The sequence below is a fragment of the Micropterus salmoides genome, unplaced genomic scaffold, assembly GCF_014851395.1.
Source record: "Micropterus salmoides isolate LMB-PRFRI ecotype aquatic unplaced genomic scaffold, ASM1485139v1 Ms_hic_scaffold_19, whole genome shotgun sequence".
Lineage (NCBI taxonomy): Eukaryota > Metazoa > Chordata > Actinopteri > Centrarchiformes > Centrarchidae > Micropterus > Micropterus salmoides.
Window position 1 is genome coordinate 1,187,337 of NW_024041039.1, and position 21,466 is coordinate 1,208,802.

General features: G+C 41.5%; 2 protein-coding genes and 1 long non-coding RNA gene across 3 annotated transcripts; all 3 read left to right on the forward strand.

Moving 5' to 3' along the window:
* Nucleotides 1-1,261: 1,261 nt before the first annotated feature.
* On the forward strand, nt 1,262-11,452 carry LOC119910927. Its single transcript, XR_005445718.1, has 3 exons — nt 1,262-1,387; nt 5,304-5,424; nt 10,695-11,452. It is a non-coding gene; the product is annotated as an uncharacterized LOC119910927 (long non-coding RNA).
* An 8-nt stretch (nt 11,453-11,460) lies between these two features.
* LOC119910774 lies at nt 11,461-13,556 on the forward strand. The gene is made up of 2 exons (XM_038729583.1): nt 11,461-12,255; nt 12,430-13,556. Exons 1-2 carry the CDS (start codon nt 11,649-11,651, stop codon nt 13,554-13,556), a joined length of 1,734 nt encoding a protein of 577 aa, XP_038585511.1. The 5' UTR covers nt 11,461-11,648.
* A 2,703-nt stretch (nt 13,557-16,259) lies between these two features.
* On the forward strand, nt 16,260-20,707 carry LOC119910911. Its single transcript, XM_038729759.1, has 2 exons — nt 16,260-18,895; nt 19,371-20,707. Exon 1 carries the CDS (start codon nt 16,270-16,272, stop codon nt 18,889-18,891), a length of 2,622 nt encoding a protein of 873 aa, XP_038585687.1. The 5' UTR covers nt 16,260-16,269; the 3' UTR covers nt 18,892-18,895; nt 19,371-20,707.
* Nucleotides 20,708-21,466: the final 759 nt, after the last annotated feature.

Below are 21,466 nucleotides of genomic sequence, written 5' to 3' on the forward strand. Positions count from 1 at the left end.
ACCAAGTACTGAGTACATATGCATGATTATACTTTTCAGAGGGCTGACATTTCTGTATTTAAAATCCTTTAAAAAAAAATTTATTTCATGTAATATTCTAATTTTCTGAGATTTTGAATTTGGGGTTTTCATAAGCTGTACGCAATAATCATCGAAATTATATCAAATATCTCACTTTGCATGTAATGAGTCTATATAATATATTAGTTTCACCTTTTAAGTTGAATTACTGAAATAAATGAACTTTTGCACGATATGCTAATTTTTTGAGTTTCACCTGTACAATTTAGACTGTGTTTGTTTGTAAATTGTGAAGAGGGCATTTGTAGAATTTTTAATGGGAAAAACAGCGAAACAGAAATTCTGAAAACAAATGCAACACAATCTACAAACATATAATGACCGTCATGCACAAGCAAACACTTTGCATTCATTCAAATTCTGGTTGTCAAGTACAAGTCACTGATTTCTATTTATGAATCATGATGTGTGTATTTGTATATATTTAATCTATTTGTAGATCTTGATCTACATTTGCAGATCATGAGGACTTAGTGGATTTTTAATCTATTTATAGATTGCGTTTTGTGTTTACAAGTTGTAATATCTATTTGTGACTTTTAGTCTGTCCATTTTCAATCAATTTGGCATCATTTTACTTTCCAATATTTTGCCTGATTTTGAACTTCTTGACTTTGGATTGTTGCCTGTGCCTTTCTGGATTTATTTGCTGATACTGGACTTGTAATTGGGTTGTTTCATCTTGCCTGACTCACCATCCTGTAAGTCTGTACACTCTTTATTAAAAACCATAGAACTGTACTTGTTCTGCCTTCGTGTCCAGTGTTTGGGTCCAAATAGAAAAGTTGTTGTTCCATGATTTGACTAAATGTGACATTTAGCAGAGAAACTGAACGGTCCCTGGAGCCAAAGTCTGCAGAAACGGCTCTGGTTTCACACATGAGAGCAGCAGACATACAGCAGACAGCTGTTCCTGAATGACCTACTTTTCACCCTGCTTCTGAGGAATCTGATATTTTTTGTTTTATTAAAAGTTTCATTTCCTAATAAGAAATAAGCTTTAGTATTCTTTCTGAGTATAAATATAACAAAATAACCACATTTGTTTTGTATAACCAATAAATATTCAGTTTCAGTTTCAGTTTCAGTATGACTAGGTCACTGGACACCACCTACTGTGATGTCATTCTGAAACTCTCTTCAGCTCCACTGTATAAAAGCAGACGTAACACTGGAAGCTCTCATTTTCCTTTTTGGTGTTTTTGCATTGCTGATTTCTTCAAATCCAAATAGTTTGGATCTATTAGAGAACCTTTGTATTTTGACTTCTTCAATTGATACTCAAAGCTTCTTCAACAATGCTTCGGTAAGACCACTCACATTTTACTATTTCTAATATAGTAATATAGTGTTTCTGGAAAAAGAGGCATAGATAGCCTCCTCGCTTTCTCCGGCACTGTGGACCAGGAAGTGGATGGAGCACCGATAGAAGTTCCTAATGCAGGAGGTAACCGAGTCTGAGACTGGCTCCTCTAAAGAAGACAGCGGTGAAACAGCAGCCAGTCGACTGCAGTAGAGCCGGCGGACAAAGCTGAGCTGCCCCACAAGGCTCGTAGCAGGAACTATAACCATGTACTTTAGTCTACTCTGCTCGGAAGACTGTTCTTCTTTGATTCAGTCTTAGTATGTTTAAAAGGTTTAATTCAGTTTCAGTATGACGTTACTGTGATTTCATTTGAAAACTCTCCTCACTTTTTCAGTTTTGTTTTGTTCCAACCAGTAATTTTTTTTTTTTAACTGACCACACAGTAAGTAACTAAATTGATCTCTGTTTTTGAAACTATTTAATTCAATTCAGTTTTATTTATATTGCCCCAAATCACAACAACAGTTATCTCAGAGCGCTTTTCATAAACCAAGGGAAGGGTCAGAGAGGGAGTTTAATACAACTAGAACAAAACCGACTACATACCATAAAAACTATGGAACAGCTGCTAGTTAATGTAGCCGCAGTACAAATGTATTTAGCTAACTATTGTTATACTTGAAGTAGCTGTCTGATGTTTCCTGTGTCTCACTGGGCCCTGACTCTCCCTGCAACAAATGTTTGAACACAGAACTGTCTTCAATGCAAACTCTGATGACATGCCATTGGAATAACAAAGTCTTTTTACTACGTGAGTTTTAGAATTTACTATGTCTACTAGCTATCCATACAACTTACAAGCTCGTCCTCCTCAGTTTGTTCTACTCCTCTTGTGACCTCTGTCCTCTTCCTCTTAAAATACAATCAATTCAATTTCAATTGTTGATGGACACGTAGCAGAGACACATGCACACTTCCTGGCACAGGTTTGTTTTCCACAGACAGGCAAAAAAAGTGGCCCAGGAGTTTGTCCCTGGTCAGCCCTCCAGACAAAGCCTTTGTCGGGCCCTCTGGGTCTTTACAGACCTTTATTCCTGCATTCTACCTTACCATAACTCTGCAGAACCAGCTCTGAGCTGACCGCGGTCAGCTGATTTTGTTCTGTGGTGCTGCAGTGTTAAACAGAGGAGCAGAGTGCCCTCTGGTGGGCAAACTATGCAACACTCATACCCTGAGGGAAGGATCAGACTCTGTTTTTTAATAGTCATATCGGCTGTTAGAAATGCAGATGCAAGTGGCTTATATCGGCCGATAATATCTGCAAAACGATAAATCTGTCGGGCTGTAGTTAATACCATCAAATATATTACAGTGAGAATTTCCATTTTCTGCTGCTTTCTCCTTCTACTGCACTACAACTTAGAGTTAATTATTGTACTTTTTGCTTCACAACATTTGTCTGACATTTGTCTTTAGTTACTTTTCAGGTTATAGGTTTTCGTCCCCTTCCCATCCAGGGAGAACCTTGTGTCTCCAGATTATAATAAACTGCAGGATGAAGTGTTGATCCTCCTTCAGCTGAATAAACAATTTTAACCCCCCTTTAGATAGTAACAAAACTGGAAACGAACAGTTTTCCGACTTTTTAGAGACACATGGTTCTCACAGGACTGCAATGCTAAAAACAATATAATGCACTGCTGTAGATGAAACCACCCAACAGGATGTAAACGAGTTAAAGTGAGGTCAACCTCAAACATCTGCCGCAGTAAGATACACCATACTCAATAATGCAGCAGGAATATTAATCCAGAAACAATTAATCCAAAAGCAATCTAGTATGTGCTGTCCAGTGGAATGAGGAATGCGCAAACCTGTATATTGGGGAAACTAAACATCCACATCACAGATGCACAGAAGGGCCAACGCTTCAGGTCAAGACTCAGCAGTTTACTTACATCTAACGTGGAGGGGGAGGAGGAGGGATGTTTTGAATTAGGGATGTACCATTCTGATACTGATATTAGATATCGTCTGGACTCAAATAGCTGGATTGGGTATCGGTGACAAGGGGCCCAATCTGGGGCCGATTTAATCCCCTCAATTACACACGTAGAGCGCCAGCTTCAGCAGTGTGCAGGTAGACCCAAACATTTTGCTAGCAGAGCAAACATAGTATTTTTGGACTCTTCTCAAAGCAAGCTTTAGAAAGAAGAAGAGAAACGTATATACCTGGACAAGAGCAAATATGGCTGGCTTTTACTGGATGATGTAAGCTAAAAGAGCTGAACTTATTAGCTGGGTTCTTGTGTCTTTTGTCTGTGTGGTGTTGTGCTTGCTTGATGTTTGGCTGTGTTATTAAAGTTGTCGAAATCAGACAGAGGTTTAGCTGCTAGCGCTAAATCCCAAGTTGATTTTTGCAAACTAGAAATCACACTGGGACATAATATTACTGTAAGTGCTCTTGTGTCAGTTGCTGTTTAGCGTTTGTTGGCTAGCTTGCCACCCAAGTCAGAGCTAGGCAAGCAAGCAACATTTTAGTACAGTGAACTCATTGTCATGTTCAAGAAACCATTTGAAATGATTGGAGCTTTGTGACATGGTGCATTATCCTGCTGGAAGTAGCCATCAGAGGATGGGTACATGGTGGCCATAAAGGGATGGACATGGTCAAACAATGCTCAGGTAGGCCGTGGCATTTAAACCAGGCCCAATTTGCACTAAGGGGCCTAAAGTGTGCCAAGAAAACATCCCCCACACCATTACACCACCACCAGCAGCCTGCACAGTGGTAACAAGGCATGATGGATCCATGTTCTCATTCTGTTTACGCCAAATTCTGACTCTACCATCTGAATGTCTCAACAGAAATCGAGACTCATCAGACCAGGCAACATTTTTCCAGTCTTCAACTGTCCAATTTTGGTGAGCTCTTGCCAATTGTAGCCTCTTTTTCCTATTTGTAGTGGAGATGAGTGGTACCCGGTGGGGTCTTCTGCTGTTGTAGCCCATCCGCCTCAAGGTTGTGCGTGTTGTGGCTTCACAAATGCTTTGCTGCATACCTCGGTTGTAACGAGTGCTTATTTCAGTCAAAGTTGCTCTTCTATCAGCTTGAATCGGTCGGCCCATTCTCCACTGACCTCTTGCATCAACAAGGCATTTTCGCCCACAGGACTGCCGCATACTGGATGTTCTTCCCTTTTCACACCATTCTTTGTAAACCCTAGAAATGGTTGTGCGTGAAAATCCCAGTAACTGAGCAGATTGTGAAATACTCGGCCGGCCCGTCTGGCACCAACAACCATGCCACGCTCAAAATTGCTTAAATCACCTTTCTTTCCCATTTTGACATTCAGTTTGGAGTTCAGGAGATTGTCTTGACCAGGACCACACCCCTAAATGCACTGAAGCAACTGCCATGTGATTGGTTGATTAGATAATTGCATTAATGAGAAATTGAACAGGTGTTCCTAATAATCCTTTAGGTGAGTGTATCTGGGCTCAGCAGCCTCTATGAATGTAATTTTAGCTAATAGCAGAGGCAAATAGACAGAGCTCTGACAAAGGAAGCTAAGTTGAGAAAAAGCGGCGACCAAGACATTGACGAGAGGTTTGTAAAATAAGACTGCTAGACAGACGTTTCTGTGCATACAGTTGGACTAGTCAGTAATTGCTGTGTCTCCTCTTCCTCACTGTGAGGAAGACATTACAAATTTTAGCCTGGTATCTGATCAGTAGCCTTCTTGGCATCAGCCAAAACCCAAAGCCCAGGCATCTGTTTTATATCAGGACTGAAAAAGCTAGTTTAAAAGTGACCTTTTACACATGAATGGAGAAACCATCACTTAACAGGGTACAAGGTTTGTGACACCACTGATCCCCCACTTGACAGTGCTGTCCTTTCATCCCTTCCCAGGAAACAAATGCTCACATTTGGCCTCCTGTGACTAACGACGGCTGATCAGACTTGGCCTCGGGTGTCTCCAACGACCATAATGACAGCTGTTACAACTGCGAGGAACACTAACGAACAAGAGGTATCAATTAATATAAAATTTGAAAGTCCACATATTTGATCAAAAGTTTATTTTGAAAGAAATCTTACATCTAAACAAGTTGGTTTCAGAAGATCCTGTTCACTCAGTATTTAAAACAAGTGAAAGTAAATGGGTTTAAGATGTTTTTCTCTCTCAACACACCAGCGCTTCTTCCCAGCACCCTGCCAGACACAAGCCCTTAAATTGATGTTATTTAGCCTTTCTGAGGCTGTTGCATGGTTAAAATCAAATGTTATAAAAAGGGTAGCAAGTGAAGTAATGTTAAATCACTGCCTAGCTGGAAACTAATAGTAATGGACACTCCAAAAGTAAACTTCGACCTCTTGGGAAGCCTTACCATGGAGGAGTGGTTTGAACAGATAAGATAAAAAGACACCTGTGAGACATGCAGAGCTAGCATTAGCTAGCCTCTTTGTTTTTCCATCGTCTGCAGCGTTTGGTATTTTTAAGATCACTTATGTAGATAAGTAAAAGATTGATCCAACACTAAGCCCTTCATACAGGACCCTGTTCTGTTACTTTCTACCAGTCAACGAACTTCACTCATTGTAGCTTCCTCAAAAAAGTCCAAGTGGTTTGTAAGGCATGATGGTAAGTTGATCAGACAGGGATGTCATTACCCGGGCCAGTACAGGCTCCTTTCTAATAAACTGGTAATACACTGCCATGTTTTCAGTCATCTGGTATTTTTCCAGTTTTAAGAGATTTAAAAAAACATACTGGCGGACATTTGTAAACAACTTCTCCATTCTTTAAAGGTTCAGTGTGTAATATTTCTGAGGATCTACTGACAGAAATGCAATATAAGATCCATAACTAAGTTTTCAGTGGTGTGAACCGTTTTATTAACTTAGAATGAGTATTTATGTCTCCATAACTGCGGGCGCCGCCTTCTATGGAGGTTGCTGTATTTTGTTGTCATGTTTCTACCATAGCCGACAAGGACAAACAGCGCTACAGAGTGCGTTTCGTCATCACCACGGTGTTCTTCTTCTCCTTGTGTAATTCTGGCAGTGTTGATGCCTGTCACTACAATAAATGCGTCCGTAGAAGAAGAAGAGGGAAAAATAATATAATAACTAGTAATAAAATAATAATTTCTAGAGAAATTGCGGTGTGAATGCTGGCTGTTGAAGGCTGACGCTAAACTGGATTGCTAAACTTCATTGCTAAACTTCATTGCTAAACTTCATTGCAAGCTCTCATTTCAGCTTCTGTCTTAAACAAGCAGCAGTAGATGCTCCTGTCTCTTTAAGCCCCCCCCCCCTACAAAAACCCACTGTGTTCTGATTGGCCAAGATCCTGAAGCAGGATGATTATGCCGCTCAGCGGTAGAGACAAACTAAGCATAGGATTTGCCAGTTGTTATTGAGGCTGCAGGCAAATATATGGAAAACCAGCTCTGTATCACATCATTAAGAGCCAAGAGTAGAGCTTTGGCCATGTTTCACATGAACATCTGACACTGAAAGCTTATAGATAAGACAGAAAATATAAGAAGCCTAATAAGTCTCCTTTAATATGTGTGTGTGTGTGCGCCTGCGGCGACACAGTGAACTAAATTTTCATCATGGTTAAATGCTAAAACAAATTGTACAGATAGAAACAGCTTGAAATATCCTTTAAAATGATACCAAGACCATGTTTATTGGTTCAATAATCGCAAAACACACTGGTCATTTGACAGCCAAAAGTGGTCACTTTATTTTGTCTCTATTAGTTTTCCACTGAAGTCAAAGCAAAAGGTGTGACCCTGCAGTGCTTTTACGTTGTTAGCCAATGGAAGCAGATTTTGCGGGCAATAAAACTCCGTTCAAATTCATTGAAAATTCGTTCACTTGTAGTTTAGCAACTAAACTAAATGTCTATTACAGTTTAAAGAATGTTTTTACTCACTTTCAGCAAAAAACGAGACGACCGACAAACTTTGGTTTGCTCAAAATACCAGTATTTCAACGGGATAGACGGAGACTTGAAACAAGGAGGTTATCTATGGTTTTTCTGGTGGTGTAATCCATCAGAACCCGGAAGTTCCACAAAAAAGAAGCCAACAGGATCAATTATTTTCATAACACCGCAAGTCGCCAGGGAAACTCCCGAGTTACGTCTGTTGGAACCAAGACGGCGGCCGCGATGGTGGAGATCACGTACATAATAAATGTGTACTCCCATTCAGTAAAGTTTAAAGCTCCATGCTTTGATGGCTCTGTGTGTGTGTTGTGTCTGTCAGTGTATTAATGTGTGTGTGTGTGTGTGTGTGTGTTCAGTGAAGAGGACACAAACAGGTGTTCAGAAAATAGCTTAACTTCCGTCCACCAATCAGAACAGAGGACCCAGTCCTTTGATCTTTAATCAGCTAACTTACGTCACCAAGGTAACCAGCTCTACAATAGACAGATAGGAAAATCCTTCTGAGACTTTCTGACAAACAAACCTCCACTGAGACAAAACTATAGGTTTTATCGGCAAAATGACCTGACAAGGCATTTCTGAACGATGTGATGTGTTTTTTGTGTGGATAAAGTAAAAAGAAGCGAGCTAAAAAACTGGTATGTTCTGCTCTGCTCCAGAAATTTTGACTGAATTTGAATTTATAATGGCTTCCAATGAAGGACTTGACTGTCACGCTTGTCCTTTGGAAGGACACAGAGGCAAATCTATAACTCCGAGGGATTTAAAAAGCCCATGTGAGGAACCACAAAAAAATTTAGTACGTTTCTGGTGTAAAATTATGCATGAAGAGTTAAAATTGTGGTCAAGCCAGCGAGTTAAAGAGAAAAATCTAAGAAGATTTTGCGAGCCTGCTACACTGTAGTGATGATGTCACACCCATTATAAACTCAGAAAAGAGCTAAAAAAAGCATAAAACTTCGACAGCGACCGTGAACAAACCATAAAACATATCAAAAAGCTGAATACATGATTAATAGATTAACTTCTTGTGGCCAATTTACAGTTTAAATCAAGTCTGTAGCTGAAAGTATGCTGAACTGGTGAGCTTTCAAAGTGGAGTAGGTATGAGGAGGATTTTGACAGTCTCTCCATTCACTTACAATGGGAGAATTTTCCTGGAAAACCTTGAATATTTTGGAAAGTATTCAAGGTATCAATTACAAAAGTAATAGCACCCCATTCCTCATTGAGCTGGAAAACCTTGAGTTTGAACAGAGTTTCTACGTCAAAAGCTGTGGGACTAGTTAAGGTCCAAAAAAATGTGACGGAAGAATAATACGAAAATAAATTTTAGCAATAACATAGGATGTGCATGCTTGCAACATTCACACCCAATAATAGTCTCTGAGTAGTCTTCTGGTTTATTAGAATTAAGAAAAGAAGTGACATTTGGACAGGTGAACGAGCACACGTGTTATTTAGCACGAGAGCCGACAGCCTGTGGATCAAACACCATGAAGCCAGACCTAGTCTGGACCATAGGACAGATACAAACAGCTGACAGCAGAAATCAGGGTTGTGGATATTCCAGATGGAAGGCTATAATGTGGGACAGATATTTTCTGTCTGTTTTCTGCTGGACAGGTAATAAAGTTAAGTTTGTCAGACTTTAGCAATGCAAATGAAAGCTGTTGTTTGATAGCTTTAGCTTGAATCTGGCCATGATCACTGAGAGAGGTGAGGTGTCTGTCAACATGTAGTTGCATTAATTTCATGTCGCCTATTTATTCTTCAGCCTGTAGGTTAGCTTTGCCGGTTAAGTTAGCGAGACAATCAGCTTATCAGTAACGTTAATTGGCAATATTGGCAATAAAATCGTAAGCTAGGTTAGCCGTTAGCTTAGAGCATCTAAGCATCAGCCAGCTAAACTTCTACTGCCCTGAGAAAAATCAAGTAAGGTTAGTTGGATTGGTTTATTCACCAGCGCTGTGCTTTAGCTTGTGGTGTAAAATATGTTGTTGGATTAGTTTCATGTAGTCTCTCTCTCTCTCTCCAGCGCTCTGTTTTGGCTTTGTCGGTTACGTTCGTGAGACAATCAGCTGAGAAGGCAGCTTCCAGCATCAAAGCTCAGATCAGACAGCAGATTGTAATTTCATGTAGTTCTTCTCCCGCGAATGAAACTAAGATTGTGACTAAAATCAGCAGCTAAGCTTCACATTTTACTGGTGGAAAACATATATTTCTTTTCACTGCTAATGGTGAGATATAACAAGACCGTGTGCCTATCAAGTGACCAATAATGAATACTTTCAGAATTTGCATTAAAAAAAGGTGTTTTTTGGATATTGCTTTTCCACTGTGCACACAAATGTGTAATTTGTACTTTCACATGTTAAACGCCCATTAAAAACATTGCACTGTTTTACAACAAGCTGAAATTATGGCTGTCAGTACTACTTTGTGTTTCTATTGTATTTTAAAAAATTAAAAAGACATGTTGCAGATTGCTTATCTAATTAAGCAAATCGAGAGAAGCCTTGATCCTCACCTGACAATGCCTTTGTAAACTTCATGTATTATGTGGTTTATAATGGACTCTGGTGCAGAAACAGTGAGCTTATTTGTCCTGTTATCTGTCAGTGGTCACTAGATGTGATAGTGTTTGAGATGTTCTTCATTTTCTTTGGTATGTTAGTCCAGATGAGCCAACCCTCCCAAGATGTAAAATACTGTATTACAGGAGTATGAGACATCATGTAGCACTTCATTTCTTGATGTGGCAGTTGTTTATTAATGTAACAACAATATTCAAATAAAACCCACAAGTTTTAACTGAATAATTAAGTAAATATAACTGTCTTAATATATCTATCTAAAGAAACCTAATTTGTTGACTGGCAACTCTCTGCTATCTCATAGATGACATCTTTTGTCCTTTCTCAGACACCGTAGCTATACAATTCTCTTAGATAGGGGAAGGGGTGCAATTCGCAACCCCAACCACTAGATGTCACTAAAACTTACACACTGAACCTTTAAACTGGCATCCTAAATAAAATTTGAAAAAACCTATCCACCTGAAGGCATGCGTGGAAATAATTATAATATTGCAATGATGTTACTATAATAAATCATAGCTCTTTCTTTATTTGCTATATCTCTTACTCATCTTTAATTTATACTGTAGTGGGGCTACAAACCACCGGATATGGTGTCTGACGTCACCTAAAATTCCCATAATGCAATGGGAATTACAGTTATTTACCGGAAAGAGAATATACAGTATTATACTGGGTGATATGTTAACTGTAGAAATTACAGAAATGTCTAACAGTGTATGTGTTTTAATGTTTCAGGAAAACACAGGTTGCACATGAAAATCACCATTTAACTGCTGAATAAATCAACAAAATGGGGAACGCACAATCAGACAAACCATTACCACCATTTCTACCATTACTACCATTATTCAGCCGGAAATGCTGCAAGTGTGGTAAAGTCATGCCTCGATGGACCATTGTTGATCGTTGCATAACTACTGTTCATGGGCAGCATGTAGTTGTGTACAATGGAGGTGAATTCTACAGACCAGTTGGCTTTAATCTTATGTTTGAGTGTGCACATTGCTTTAATAAGCCAATCAGGGATCAAGAGGAAAAGAGTAAAGAGGAGGAGAGAAGAAGAGAGGAGGAGAGACAGAGAGAGGAGGAGAGGAGAAGAGAAGAGGAGAGAAGAAGAGAGGAGGAGAGACAGAGAGAGGAAGAGAGGAGAAGAGAAGAGGAGAGACAGAGAGAGGAAGAGAGGAGAAGAGAAGAGGAGAGACAAAAACTGGATCAAAGACTACAAGAATCGCAGCAACGATCCAAAGAGCAGCATGAGAAACAACAGAGCAGCCACATTTCAGAAGAATATGAGTCCAAGCGAGATGTTGAGATGTGGCATCTGAATGAGTTTGAGGCTAAGTATGAATCCGGCAGGGATGAGCTTCTAGAAATCCTCTCTAAGAAATGCAGTTCCCCTGTTCCAGATCTGAGTCTCACTCAGCTGACAGCAGACCAGCAGCGGGAGATCCTGTCAGTCCTGGACAAACTTCTGTTTGATGAATGGATCAGTGCTCCCCGTCCCTCAGCACTCTGCAGCACACTCAGGTGTTCATCACAGAGCTGTGTGCCCTGTCTCTGGAGATCCCCGAGGGAGTTCCCCTACAAAGCATCTCCAATCAGGTGCAGTCCCTGGTGGACTCCATCAGCCAATCAGCACGCAATGCTTTTGAGAGTCTCCTGCTGACTCAAGCCCTGTACCTGAACCTGATGCACTTTTTCACTGACTATAGCAGCTCTGATACTGACGCAGTCCTCATAGCCAAACAGTGGGCTGGAGATAAGCTTTCCACTGAGAACCTCTGTCTTATAGAATTCCTGAGCACCCTCGCATCATCACTGCAGAATGTAGTGGGAAGAGCCTCTGTGTTCATTTTAAAGATGGAAATCCAGTGCTTGAAGCTTCTCTTATCCACACTCACACATCTAACCGGCAAAGAAACCCACTCAGAATCCACTGAGATGCTCCTCAGACTTGTGCAAAGAAACCAATGGACCCCAACGGAGACAGTGACTCTGCTCAAAGCACTGTCACAGAAATATGCAGAGGATGTTTCAATAACTGAAGTCCTTAAGCTGGTGCAAGCTTATGACATATCACCAGAGTGGACGGATGAGTCCGGACACACTCTCGTCCAGGCTCTGGACTTTGCTGGCCCTGAGAGATTCCATCAGGATTTCCTAAATACTCTCAGAAGGAACAATGAGAGCAGTCTACCTGCAGCTCTAGCAGAAGTGAAGATGTTATGGAATTTGGATGATTCTGTGGTTGATATGATAAAAAACATTACCACTGGCGTCCTGCAGTACGCAGAAAATGCACCAAAAGGAGGCCCAGTTAGTTCCGTTGGTAGAGCGCCTGCCCAACGTACAAGGACGATTCTGCATGTCTGCGTGTGTTTTCTTCTCTCACTCCTTCATTTCCTGTTTCACTTCATGTCAAATAAAGGCAAAAAGGCCCAACATATATCTTTACAAAAGAAAGGAGAAAATGCACCTAAAGATGCACCATTTGTTAAAGATTCCTTCACACGTGATCCCTTGAATGCAGACGACCTCCAGAAGTCTCTGTCTCAGCTCTGCAAAGCAGTTTTTGACACCAAAGGCTGGTGGCCCACAGTGAGGCAGATGCTGCGGTGGTGTGCGTTGGTGCTGACTCAGAAGAGTGGAGAGCTACAACTGGTTGGTGTGGAAGAAGACCCATGTGTCACAGCCATGTTTGCAGCCACACAAGTCTGCATGGGAAACAAACTGGACATTGTGCTGAGCGCTGATGTTCCCTCAGAGGAGCAAACTAAGGAGTGGTCTGACTTCTACAAGCACCTTGGAATCTCTCTCAACACAAACATGAAGAAAACAAATGCATCTTACAGGGAGGTCTATGAAGCAGACATTGTGTACGGTACCATCAGTGACTTCATCTCTGATTACTTTCAGTACGGCATCGAGGGGATGGGAACAGGGAACCCTCAGCTTAGACGTGGATTTATCATTGAACAACAAAGTCTCAGTTCTTCTCATAATCTGGAACTTTCTAGGCTCAAGGACAATGATTCCCTGGTGTTTGCTGCAGAGGTCCTGCAAAGCATCATGGGTAAATTTCAGAGTGAGGATATGGAACTGAGACACAAGTTTCTTAAGGCTCTTTTTCAGGTGCTCCACACCAACCTAAACAACGACACAAACACTGGCAATAAAATCATCACCATCTCAAAGAAAGTTAGTGGAAAGGAACTTCCTTCTAATGAGGTCTTTGTTCTGACCTTTCTTGAGAATCTCCTGAGAGTGGTTACTAGAGAAACAGAAGCTGAGAAAAACAGGACATCTCCTGCAGGCAAATGGTGTTTGGAGATTTTATTTGACTGTGCAGAGCAGTTCCAAGACTCAACAGCACAAATCAAGGAACTCTTCCAGATGGTTTCAAATCTTAGACTTTGGTCCCCCATGGAGGCCTTAAACCTCATTGGAGCATTAACTGACCACCATCATGATGAAGACTGTATTTCCATCATGAAGATTTTACACTTGATGGCAACGTATCAGGTGTCTTCCACGTGGACAGACAAGGACAACCAATCTCTCCTTAAACTCTTGAGTCAACTAGAACTGAGAATCTGATCCAGCATTTAGAAAATAGCCTGAGAGATGAGAAAACAAAAAGCCTTGACACTCTGTTTGATGAAATACGGCAGATGAAAGACATCGATGAACAAACACTGAGTAAATCATACAGTGTAGTAACTCATGTAACAAACCTGATCGAAACCGGTGAAATTAAAAACCACACAGATGTACAGCGAGCTAGGAATCTGAGTCACAGCACGGACACAGAAGACCTTCAGGAGGTCCTGGCAGTCTTATGCAATGCTGTAAACCTGTGCCAGGCTGAAGGGAAGTGGTGGCCCAGAACCACCCAGATGATCAGCTGGTGCCTCTTGGCCTTGTCTGACACTGGGATTCTCCTGGAGATGGGCACTGGAGAAGGGAAGTCTTGTGTCATAGCAATGTTTGCAGTGCTGCGTGCGCTTAGGGGTGAAAAAGTAGATGTGGTGTCCAGCTCTTCTGTGTTATGTCAAAGAGATGCAGAAGAATGGACCAACTTCTACAAGTACTTTGGCTTGACAGCTGACACAAACACAAATAAAACCCAAGATAAAGATCGCAAAGAATGCTACCAGAAGGACGTGGTCTATGGCACTATCGAAGCCTTCGCTGCAGATCACCTTCGCCAGATATTTGAGATGAAGGATGTGAGGCCTGATCGCAGCTATCAGTGCATCATAATCGACGAAGTGGACTCCCTGCTGCTGGATCAGGGAGTGCAGCTGACCTACCTGTCCAGCCCCATGGTCTGCATGCAGCACCTGAACATCATCCTGGCCATGATCTGGGGCCACGTCAGCCAGTACGGCTTCCTGTCTACAGGAGACCAGACATTTGTCCGGGGTCCTCCTGTTTCATTCTTCAAGGCCATCTTTGAATCAATAGACACAGAAGAAACTGACATTAATGATCCAATGGACATTTTACGTATCGCTGAAGAAACCAACACTGTGCCAAGTGGATTTACAGATGATACCTACAAAAGTGAAAAGGATGAACTTCTGATCAAACTGAAAACTGTGAGTCAGGATGCTGTGGTAGAGTTTTTCCAAGAAATTGAGGACTATGTCCCCTATGGTTTCACTGTTTACACTTTAGACGACAAGGGATTGCTCCGTCTTAGAAAACGCAGCCCGTACAACAACAGGGACATTCCAGAGCTTAAATTTCTTGTCTTGGAGGAAGGCTTGTGTTGTACTCTCTATGATTCAGAAGAAATTCTCATCAAGCCCATTGCAGAATTAATCTCAGAGAAGATTCAGTACACCCCATGTACAAACAATAAAGACAAAATCAGCATTCCTGGATTCTTGAAGAATCTGGTGGAGAAGAAAGTGTCAGTGTGGGTTCAGAATGCCTTTCTGGCAATGCTACTGAAGCAAGGACGGGAATATGTTGTAGAAAACGACAACGTCTGTCCAGTGAATTTCAGGTCAACTGGTATAATAGAACTGAATAAGAAATGGGGGGATGGTCTGCAGCAGTTTCTTGAGATTAAACACCAAATCAAACTGAGCACAATTTCGACAGTGACAAACTACGTGTCTAACATCTCCTTTTTTGAAAAGTACCATGGGAAAATATATGGAACAACGGGGACACTTGGGAGCAAAGCAGACATTCTGTTTTTGCAGGAGCTATATCCAAATCTGTCTGCCTGCAAAATGCCAACATTTGACCGGAAGAAGTTATTTGAGGTCAAAGGTACTCTGAAGACCTCAGCTGAAGAGTGGAAATCTGAAATAAAACGTGTGGTTATGGCTCAGATTTCCCCAAATTCATACAGAGATGGAAGAGCAGCCCTGGTGATCTGTGAAACTATCAACAAAGCCAAAGAGATCTACGAAGAGCTGAAAAGCAGCATCCCAGGTGAGATCATTCTCTACTGCCGCAGCGACAAAGACAGTTTGAGCAAAATAGAAAGGGAGCTGCTACCTGGTGATGTCATTGTTGCCACAAACCTAGCCGGGCGTGGCACAGACATAAAAGTGTCCAAACAGGTGAACAACAATGGAGGACTATTTGTGATCCTCTCCTTCCTCTCTGAGAACACAAGAGTGGAACTCCAGGCTTTTGGTCGAACTGCTCGTAAAGGGAAACCTGGATCTGCTCAGATAATCGCGTCCACTGAACACCAGTCTTTCAGGACGGTGTCTTCTCTGGAGGAAGCTAAGAGCACAAGGGATAGACTCGCAGCAGAAAAGATAAATCACATGATGAACGATGTCACTGAGTTGAAACTGCGAGAGGACCTGTTTTCAGAGTACTGCAAAACTCTTGAAGATGTTTATAAGAAGACAGATGGAGAAGAGGAAAGAGCTGTTGTTGCCATCATGAATGAGTTCTGGGGGATATGGTTGCAAACAAAATCAGAGGAAATTGACCAGCTGAAGAGAAATGAATTGCAAACGAGTTTGAAAGCTGATTTGTCATTGGCACAAAGTCAGTCTCAAAGTCAGACTTCACCGTGTTCTAGCATTTATCACTACATCACGTTTGGAAATGTCGCGCTGAGTGAAAAACAATGGGACGTCAGCGCCAGGCTATTTGAAAAGGCCATGAATCAAGATGAAAGCTGGGCAGCCATAGCTTTTTACAGTCATGCATACTGCACTATAAAGCAGCAGAAAGCAGATTACCTGACTAAGGCCAGAGATGATCTAAAGAAGGCTCAGGAGTCTCTGAAGTATCTCAGTGAACAATCCGTGGTCTGTTGCAGTTTGTAAAGATGTCCTCTGCACACTCAGCCAACAGTAACCAAACCAGCCTTGAAAAACAGTTAACAACCAAGTGCAGCATGTTGAGTTACTTTGATAAAAACATTAGTGAGGCCATCCAGAAGCTGGATGAGATCAAAGAAAGAGGGAGGGATGCAATAGTCAATAAATCCCCAATGTTCTCCCTGGTGTCGACTGCTGATGAAGAGCTCCAGGTGGAAGCCTACAACCTCTACAGTCAAGGTCTGAAATATGTATTTTCTGTGGAAGAGAAGCCTCGTTTCTCATGGGAAGGTCTGCTGGTGTTCTGTCTTGGAGTTCTGCAGATTATTGGAGGAGCACTGCTCACTGCATTTACATTTGGGACATTTGCTCAAGTCGGCATGGAACTCATCACTGAAGGAATATCAGACTGCATCACTGGCATAGAGGCCATGGTGACTGGAGAATTCAGCTGGACATCATGGGCTATAGATAAAGCCATTTCTATAGGTGTATCTCTCATTGGGTTTGGAGTTGGAAAACTGATTGCAAAGGGCTTCAAAGCTTCTAAAATGTCAATTAAGGGATTCGGCAAACAGCTGAAGGCGATGCCAAAGTTTCTTTCCAGTCAGGCTAAAGAAGGTTTAAGTGTTGTTGCAAAGACAAACATGAAGAATGCCGTAAAACTTACTGCTAAAAAAACAGTAGAAGAAGTCATGATGTATGGACTTGGGAAGGCAGAAGAGAAAATACTGAAAGAAATACTGAACAGCATCAAAAATGAGGTGAAAAAGGGAATTGTTGAAGATGTGAAATCCAACATGGAAAAAGAGCCCTTGGCTTCATTAGTAGACTCCATCGTCCTCTCACACCTTGAGGATAAAAAGCAGCTTCATGATCTCCTGCAGGACAAGAACAGAAAGAGTGAGCTGCTGGCCATTTTCAGAGAGTTAAGCAACACTGCTGTACAGCATATCTATGCTGACCTCAGCTGGCAGAACAAGCTCAGCTCATCCTTTACAGAGATTGACAACGCTATAGCAATGGCCAGAGGAACTGTACGTGGAATTCTGACAGCTGTCAACATAGGAGCACTGGCAGTCGCTGCCATTAGTGCAGTGCACAGTATCTCCAGCAAGTTTTTCTCGAACCTCCATGAACAGCTGAATATATTTAACGAAAACAAAGCTTCGTCAGAAAAAGTGAAGGTAAATGAGCTGTCTGCTTCAGATGCTGAGATGCTGAAAGAATTCAAGCAGGACTTGGCCGACACCATCAGTGCTTTATTGGCTGATGCTTTGGTAGAAGTGTTCCACCAGAAGTTCTCCAGTCACATTGTTTCTCGTGTTCAAGGAAAAGTAAATGGCGTCATTCGCCGTTATGTAAGAACTGGCTTAAAGAGTGACAGAACAGAGGAAAAACTCAGAGCTGGACAGAACAACAGATACATCTCATACATGCCAGGAGACCCGAATGCTAAACTTGAACCTGCAGGAGAGGCAGGAATACACTCAGAATCACATGCTGAAAAGATCCTGAATGAGGGGACTGCAGGCACCATTCTCGATATCAGAGTCCTGTCAGAAGCCACTGGGACTAAGGTTGTTATTCTAACAGAGGACAGCCATGGCAGACTTACCAAGATGCAGGAGCTGAGCCCAGGAGCTAAAGCCACCAGTCAAACTGTGACACTGATCTACAGACCAAAGAGTGTCCAACACCCAGACGGCCATTATGACGTGCGCATCAATAACCAGACAGTAAACATAGACAGCGAGAGCAAGAGCTGCCTGTTTCACGCTTTGGCACGAGGCATGAAACCAGAGGCCAGTGAAGAAGAGATCGCTTTAGAAGCAGACCGCCTCCGATCTGTGGAGGCCGACACTCTCCTCAGACATCCAGGCCAATGGGAGCCTTTCATCAAGCGCAAAGAGTGGACTGAAGCAATCAGAGGAGGGGACTGGTACATGGCAGAGGGAGCAGGAAGAAACAACAAAATTAAAGAAAGCAAAAAGAGACTTCAGCAAGAGGTTGGAAAAGTAGGACGTTACAAAGATTTGCAAAAAAATGAAAAGCTAAATCCCGGACTTGGACAGTTCATCAATGCAGATCACTGGCCACCAGTAAGTTGTTTATTAGAAGCTAGAAAACTGAACCAGAATAGCATATTAGCTACAGCCTTTCTTAAAGTGGGAACAAACTCATCTCCTCTGGATCCCAACCTGATTCCTGATGTGCACAAATATCATGGCCGTGAACTTCCAGCTGTTTATGTGCCAAAAGAGGTGCATCTTGAGTTTCCCAGTACAAAATCAAAACAATTCAGAACATGCTTAGCGACCTACATCAGCATGGATGATGTTGTGGGCGCCTTCAAAGTGATGACCCTTGGTTCAATGCCGAGAAGTAACTTGAATAGCAACAAGAACTTCAAAGACTTTCAGGACAACCAGAAGTCTAAAACCAGGCTTGACGTTTATGGAAAGAGTTTTGAGAAAGTCAGTCTAAAGATGGTAAATACGTATTTCAACCTGCTTCGAGGAGTCATGACAGAAGACCACTGTACCACCCTTACGAGCTGGATCAAGAACAACGGCTACAATAATCCAAATGATCCACACAGGAAACTAGTGTCCAACCTCCAATTATGAAAAGGTAACATCACATATAATTTGAGTCTAAAATTAAGCACAAACCGCTTTCACTTAGGAGTGTTTATCGTATAAGAATAGTTAATAGTTAAAGGGTGGGAGGTTCATGGCGTAGCCTGTACCTGCTGGCTATGGCAGAAGGCCCAGATTGATGAGAGAGCAACTAGCTCAGCTGATGCAGGAAGCAGAACCCAATGGACCTCCCACTCTAGCAGTTGCAACTACCATGATGGTAAAACAGATAACTAGGCTAATAACCCCTGCCACTGCGCGGGCACCTGCAGTTTTATGAACATAGTTTTGTATATATATGTTATTTATTTTCTGCACAGTCACAAAATGATAAATGCTTATTGCCACAGAGGAGTGCAGCCACTTCCTCCTGAATCTGTGGGACTTAAAAGGTACACATTAAGATATCACTCAAGTTTACACTATGGTGAGCAGTTGACCAAAGTGGATTTGTCTTTTCTTTACAGTGTATTGACACCTGGGAATGTTACTGATCAACCAGTGAAAGTTCATCATCAAGCATCAAGAGACCTCTCTGACGATGTATCATGAGGATCACTTTTCCTTTGGTTTGATTTTAAATCAAACATAGACTGTGCCATTGGACAGACTTTTCACAAACAACATAACTGTCAATGTGCCTATTTTACACCCCAACAGTTCTGCCTTTGGCCATATGATTCTCTGGTAGTGAGTTGTAAATATCTCCACTGAAATGTTCTACGTTCTGTCCATTTGTCCTGGTGTGTCTGGAAATCTAGGAGCAATGGTACGTGGTTAGGACAGAAACATACATTTAAATAGAAATTAGACAAAGTCCATGTTTAAACAATCTATTGCTGTAACTAATGATAATTTGTCACTAGAACGTTGTCAGTGGAGAACATCACCCGTACTAATTACTGTAAAAGGTCATAATAATCTTCCTACCATATATTTAGGGTTCCCCTTTTTCCAAAGATGCAGTTGTTGAGCAGCCACAGCAGGCTAATATAATTTTTAAATTTAAATCAGGTCTGTGCTGTTTTATAGTGAGGACTCACAATGTTTGATTTTAGCTTCTTGGATGCTTCAGTGAAGTCTGAATCCTGACTATAGGTAAAACAATCTAAAGTTAGAAAACCTCAGTCTGTAATGGGAAAAGATTTAGGATGTGTCTTTAATGAGGACCCCTGGTTTGTTTGTTTTTACAGTACAAATCTTTTTTTCACTGTTTTAAAGAACAAAACTTCAAATAGTGGACTATAAATTATTCCACAGTTTCCATATGTGCTTTGATTATCAATTTGATTCACCATTTTTTCAGCCATACATATTTCCTCATGTGTGCTGAACTGCTACATTAATTTCTGTTGTTTTTTAATAAGAAATATCTTCATGTATCCTCACAGTTCAGCATCCATTAATGGAAAAGACTTTTACGGTCAGACATACCTTTTAAATTGATTCTGTCATCCAGAGAAAGTGAGGTAAATCTTTTTATTTTCCTTGTTCTGTGCTCAACATTTCTTACTATATTTTATCACTATCTTCTCATAGTGTGCTGATTGTGTTGCCTCAACAACTAGAAAAATATAATCAACCATATGTATCAATTAATGGAGCAAGCTAGCGACTAGCTAACTTTTGTCAACTTTCAATTTATATGTACTTTATTATACAAGCAAACACATTTTCTATTGGTGTGAGCAGCTGCAGGGAGCTGCCGAGAAACATTTAAAAATATGTTGTGACTGTCACGATCTGGCTCTTGGACCATGACAAATACGGAGACACACCATGTTGAAAATATAACAAAGTCATTTATTTTTAACAAAGGATGAGCAATAAATCTAAATAGAACGTAAAACAAAGCATGTCGTGTGAAAATCAGTCAAGTCAGTAGTGACGGGTGTGAGTGAGGGAAAGTATGGTGGATGTAGAGGTGTTGAAGTGTAGAAATAAAACAACGGAGCCACTTCCCTGAAGGGGGACGCCTCTGCTGACGGGGAAAGAAGAGAGCGAGTTGCTGCACTACTGCAAGGCTGAAGTAATCGGCCCACATCGGGCCCTCAGGTGTTCAATGAATGTACAAGAAAGTTACACAGTAGAGCCCCAAAAGGGGTCGGCACCCAGAGTCATAGGTTTGGATGTGATTGTGATTGTGTGGGTTTTGTTTGTGTATTTCTCTGCTGTTGGACAGCTGATTGGGCTGGAGAGCACCTGCTTAGAAAGGAATCATGTGGATGCTGGGGTCCTACTAGAGGTCTTCTGTGTTAAGCCGTGCTGAGCAAACCTGTTGGTAATTAATTTAGTAAAGAAACCAGAGTTACATGATAAGACAAAGTAAAAAAGTGCAGTCCTTGAAACCTGTAGGGGGGAGCAGCCGGTTTAGTTTAATCCTGTTTCCTCCTGTATTCTTTTGTATTCTTTGTTAGGGCAGCTAGTAGTGAAGGGTATGAGTTGCTTTTGTTTTGACTTCATAACCTGTGGCATTGATCATTGCTGGGAGTGGGAAAAGGGGGGAGACACTGCTGCACTCCAGTTTCCCCTAGGCCGCTATAACAATATATTTTAAGAGTTT